Genomic DNA, 5,855 nt, shown 5'->3' with positions numbered 1-5,855 from the left:
ATTTATTTGTTAGCAGACAGTTATTGTTGTTATTGTTGTTGTTGTTTGTCTGGATGACCTTTGTGTCTGTGTGAGCTCACATCAGCTGCTCCGACCTCTGAACCTCTCCTGTAGTTTAAAGCTGCAGCCTGAACCTCCTGCAGGAGGACGAAGACGATAACGTCAGACAGACTAAAGAGACCTGCAGAGTTTCTGTCGTCTTCCTACAGAGACACTAAGCTGTATGCTAAGCTAACGGAGCTGGTTCCAGAAGAGGAGGAGGGGGAGGAAGAGGAGGAGGAGGACGGAGGGGGAGAAGGAGGAGGACAGAGGAAGAGGAGGAGGAAGAGGAGGAGGAGAAGGAGGAAGAGGAGGAGGAGAAGGAGGAGGACAGAGGAAGAGGAAGAGGAGGAGGAGGAGGAGGAGGAGGAGGAGGAGGAGGAAGAGGAGGAGGAGGATTTATGTGAAGTAGCTAGCATTGTGCTAACACTAGCTAATGATGGATGAAGATCAGAACGAATGAAGAGTTGGAACCAGTTCATGTTTGAAGTTGTTGTTGTAAACGATCTGTCGATCAGCTGATTGATGTATTGATGTATTGATGTATTGATGAAGGGCTGCAGCTGACATTGTTTGAGAGGTCAGACAGAATTTATATTTACTGGATATTTATCTTTATCTCCGTTTGAGAGACAGCGGGATCGTCTGTGACCTCCAACGTCAGCCTGACACTCATTCTGTCTGCACTTACACTTCAGCTGAGAGGAGTTAAAGGTCATCGCTCTCCTCTCCATCATCCCCAAACCAACTGCCTCAGTCAGAGAGGAGGAGGAGGAGGAGGAGGAGGAGGAAGAGGAGGAAATAAAGGGAGAGAAACAGGAATCAATACTGTGGCTGCAGGTTTCAATTCATTCCAAAACAACACGCATGAATTCTTCCCCATTTCCAGCTCGGATTGCTTCTCTGCTCCTGCAAATCCCCCGATACCCCCCCACCGAGGAGGAGGAGGAGGAGGAAGAGGGGGGAGGAGGAGGAAGAGGAGGAGGAGGAAGAGGAGGAGGAGGAGGAGGAGGAGGAGGAAGAGAAGGAGGAGGAGGAAGAGGAAAAGGAGGAGGAGGAAGAGGAGGAAGAGGAGGAGGAAGAGGAAAAGGAGGAGGAAGAGGAGGAGGAAGAGGAAAAGGAGGAGGAGGAGGAGGAAGAGGAAGAGGAGGAGGAGGAGGAAAAGGAGGAGGAAGAGGAGGAGGAAGAGGAAAAGGAGGAGGAGGAGGAGGAAGAGGAAGAGGAAGAGGGAGGAGGAGGAGGAAGAGGAGGAGGAGGAGGAGGAGGAGGAGGAGGACGAGGAGGAGGACGAGGAAGAGGAGGAGGTTCTGTTGATGTATTGCAGTTAAAGTATAATCAGGAATATTAATGAACCTTTGAGACGGGTGGAGTGAATCTCTGCTGTCTCAGCCGGGTGGAGATAACACAATACTGCTGGACCTAAACGCTCCTTTCTCCTCACTCAGCAGTTCCTGACCCCGTCCGGGCCACAGGGGAGCGCCGGGACGGAAAACGATGAATTCCTGCGATCAATCCGACATCATCAGAGAGTCTGCGGAGCCGAGGGAGTCGTTTGTTTTCAGTGTTCAGGTTGATCATGTGACTGATTCACTCGCTTCTTCATAACAGCCCATAATTATTATTATTATAATTATTATTATTATTATTATATTATTAATAATAATTATTAATATTATTATTATCATTATTATTAATATAATAAGAATAATACTTGTTATTATTCTTATTTAGCATTTAAATGTTGCAGCATGAGTTCAGTGGTATGTGAGTTTGCAGACAGAGCTGGATGTTGAAGTGTTATATATTTGTTAAAGATATAAATATTCTTTAATATGTTTGTAATGAATATATGAGATAAATACAGATATAAATATAAATATAAATAAAGGAGTTCCAGTGTGTTGGATAAAGAACAAAGATTCTTTATTTTCACTGAGACCACCAGAGTGAGTTTTATTCTTTTATTCTTTTATTCTCTGTCCTCTGTTCACCGAGAGCTTCCTGTCTGTCAGAGAGGGCACGGCATTGTGGGATACCGCCTGAATCCCTCTGAATAGTGTCACAGTTAAAACTCTTCTTTCTCTGAGTTGATCTCTGACGGTGAACGTTCCTCTGTGCTGATTGGACAATCAGTTATATATATATATATATATATATAGATAAATATATCTATATATATATATATAGATAAATATATCTATATATATATATATAGATAAATATATCTATGTATATAGTGACACAATTATTTCAACATTAACTGTTAAAAGCATTAAATTCTGTTGATAATGATCAACTGGGTTTGTTGGTCTTGATTTAGGACTAGATTCTGACTCAGCACTTGATGGTCTTGATGTTTAGATTTGATGGTGTTGACCTGGGACCTGGTGGCAGTAGGACTTTTGGATCTTCATGGTCTGGACCAGGGACTTGACTTGTGTCTTGTTAGTCTTCGTAGACCTGTTAGTTCCGATTTGGGATTTGATGGTTTGGACTTGAGACTTGTTGAATCAAGTCCAGAACTTTAATTTGGACCTCTTGGTTTTTTTAATTGAGACTTGGCCTTGACCTGGTCGGTTGACCTGTGAGTTGTCGATCTGCTGACCTTTGTCCTGTGGGATTATGGGAAATGTAGTTTACCATCAGGAATATTAAAGAGCATCCTGTGATAAACGTGAACCACCTCGAACCTTCGACTCGTCTTCTGTCTGCGGACCAGAAGAGACCTGAACCCCGGAGCCGACTCGTCCCTGTTGGATTATTGATCAGTGGGGACTTCTTACCGACACCAATGAGACTCTCTGTCAGAAAAGACCCGTCGTTAAAGAGACGAACAGGGAGCGGGTTGAGCAGTGAATTCTTCCTCACGGTTCCTGGAAACTAGCTCGTTCACTTTTATCTCCCTGAAGGTTTTATTCCCTCCGACACTGAAACGCTTCCTGTTTTATCTGAACTCTCCACAGTTTATCTTTCAGGCCGAACATCCGGCTCGACTTCACAGAGTTTTTGTTGCTCAGATTTTGATCGTAAAGAGAAAAACGTGAATCTGAGTAAAATCCAAACAGAGCGGATTTCCAATCAGCAGTAAAAGTCCATCGATCAGTGAGGAGCAGTAAACACTCGTCCACCTTCTGGGTCTGCAGCCGTTGTACCGGTCTGGCTGTCAACACTAGCTAATGCTTCTAGAAGTGTGATAGATACCCCCACTGCCCCTCATCAGTCTGCTGTAGATTCACCTGTTCCTGCCAGATCCTCCACAGCGTTCACACCTTCAGTGTAACAGTACGGATGTCCTCACAAAGGTTGAATTCCCCCGATATCAAGTCCCAATACGATGCTGCTATTATCCAACACAACAGCATAAAACAACAGACCTCAAACATTATGCTGAAAACATCTGACTGAATGAGTGAATGAGGTCAGGATAACGCAGGAGAACAGCTCGTCCATCCAAACTCTTCCTTCATTCTTTTATATTTCAAAATAAAGTAGCTGATCTTGTTGCCTGAGCTCACCTGAACCGATCTGTACGTTTACAGTGATCAATGACTCTGATTGGCTTTTTGTTCCTAACATGTGTTTTTGTCTGATTGTATGAATGATGGGAGCTCACTGCAGGTCAGTAGCATTAATACGAGGCACATAAGAGTTAATGATGAGTGAGGCTGTGACAGGTAATTCAAATATTAAACAAATAATAATAATTATTGTGTGTGTGTGTGTGTGTGTGTGTGTGTGTGAGTAGTTTTTTTCTCATTTCAACTGGCAATGATTAAAGCTGCAGTCTCCTTTGAACCTGCGCTGGATAAAGACCATGAAGCTGTGCAGACTTTCACCCGTCAGTGTTGATGTTTTCGAGCTTCATTGAACGACAGCGTTGGTGCTGTGAGGGCGAGCGAGGGAGCGCAGACAGACGGAGAGAGAGAGCTTTATGGGATCTGTTCTGCTTTGTGCTCTTCAGAACAACAGCGCAGCGTGTTTCCCCTCCAGCAGCTCCACGCCGCCACTCCGATGCCGCGTACGAGAGTCCGCAGCATGAATGCGACGCCTGCAGCTCTCCATGCGATGGCTCTATGTATAGAAACATCTTCTGGCCTTCAGGCTGCGTCTTTATGCTCAGATGTAAATAATGAAGCTCTGCGAAGCGTTAATACTCACATTCATCTGAGCAGCAGATCTTTATTCTCTTCCTCAGCACAGACCCTCTAATGTAATCTTTATATAGATTGTTAGAATCTTATGTTTTATTCTAATATACTAATACATTAATATTCTTACTTAATGCAGTTTTTATTAGTAACAGAGTATTTGTACCCTGTGGTTATGTCAGTAAAAGATCCACCACCTCCTTCCAGAGCTTTCGATCGTACATGATCTTCCTCAACTGAATTTTAAAGCACCATGAAATCGCTCATTCATTAAACTGTGTATTGTGGCTCTGGGCTCTATTGGCCGGCTGCCATTGGCTGCTGTGTTCAGCCGTCCACGTACTTTTGTCCATGTGCTCTATCCGGTATAATAGCCGTCTGTGGTTGCTGACTCTGACCTGTCTCTCTCTCTCCTCCTCCTCTGGATGATGATGGACGGTGTTACAGCAGCTCGTCTTCATCCTCTTCTGCCTCAGCAAACAGTCTGATCAGGTATTCTGTCTGACAGCAGAGTTATGTGGGATCAATGGGGGAGTGTTCGGGGGAGATGTGGACGTCCTGCGGCTCCGCCGGTGGCCCCGAACACCAACCGACTCTGTTCTGACAGCAGAGACGACTTCTTTAAAGTTTCTCTCTCAGTCTGAGGTCACGAGTTCCCCGGCAGCAGCTCGCCACCTACACACCAAACTCTGTTCAACTTTCTGAGTATTTAAGGAGAATCTCAAAATGTCTTGTTTCATTTGTTCTGTAGTATTTCCTGTAACTCAGATAACGTTAGCTTGTTTGCTGATCTGGCTTCCTGTCTGTAGGTTACTTTGTCGGTTGGTGGATAACATTTTTTTTAGCATTTAGCATCTTGTTCGCTAACATTATTGCTAGCAAAATGCTATCTGAGTGGATATGTCAGTTGGCTAACATTAGCTTCCCCAGCTAATGTGATACTATGAATGATATTATGAATGTATTTTGTCAAACGGTGTTAATTTCAACCAACAAGAAATGAGGCTAATGGTACAAAGCTAACGATAGCTTTCTACTAGCCAATAGCGAGGCAGGGGGATCCAGCTACTTCCAGCTACAGATACTTTGAGTACTTTGATGGTGAGTATTTCTACATGGTGGTATTAGTACTTTAACTGCAGTGAAGATGCAGCCAGTACTAATGTGTGTGTACTAGTTTATTAAATACAACCGGCTTGATCGTTAGCGATCAACGGGTCAATAATGTGTGCGTCTGATTGGCTGCTGCTCTGCAGGTGTTTGACTGATGTTTGATCTGGTTGGACTGCAGGACGGTGAGAAGCTCTAACAGTCATTTCATGCATCGGCCCCCCGCCACCTCCTCCTCCTCAGTACGAAGGCTGGAGCAGCACCAGAGTCATTTATTACTGCAGGGTTGGCAGGGCAGCGACACCCGCAGAGAAATGGTGATTTTGTGAGTCTGTGGTGAGAAAAATGAATAAATCCTGAGAGCTGAGGAGCTTCCAGCAGAGCCGACAGGAGAGAGAGAGAGAGAGAAAACTCAAACTGCAGCAGATTCATGATCCGACTGAAACAACAGAGTCTGAACCAGACACAGAGAAATACCCGTTTATCTGATTAAAGCTGTTTGTGTCCCACTCGTTAGTCTGAGTTACATATGAAGAATCAGTTCCATCTGATTGTGAA

At 44.4% G+C, this 5,855-nt stretch overlaps 1 protein-coding gene across 1 annotated transcript; it reads left to right on the top strand.

The window, feature by feature from the left end:
- Positions 1–360: 360 nt before the first annotated feature.
- On the top strand, positions 361–1,126 carry LOC127375140 (histone H3.v1-like; the record flags this gene model as incomplete). Its single annotated transcript, XM_051420972.1, has 2 exons — positions 361–447; positions 1,052–1,126. Coding segments are annotated over 2 exons (162 nt in total), but the record flags the coding sequence as incomplete, so codon positions are not given.
- Between the last annotated feature and the right edge of the window lie 4,729 nt (positions 1,127–5,855).

This window comes from Dicentrarchus labrax, unplaced genomic scaffold (genome assembly GCF_905237075.1).
Source record: "Dicentrarchus labrax unplaced genomic scaffold, dlabrax2021, whole genome shotgun sequence".
Taxonomy (NCBI): Eukaryota; Metazoa; Chordata; class Actinopteri; family Moronidae; genus Dicentrarchus; species Dicentrarchus labrax.
The sequence above is the reverse complement of the archived record's forward strand: the minus strand, read 5'-3'. Positions and strand labels throughout refer to the sequence as shown.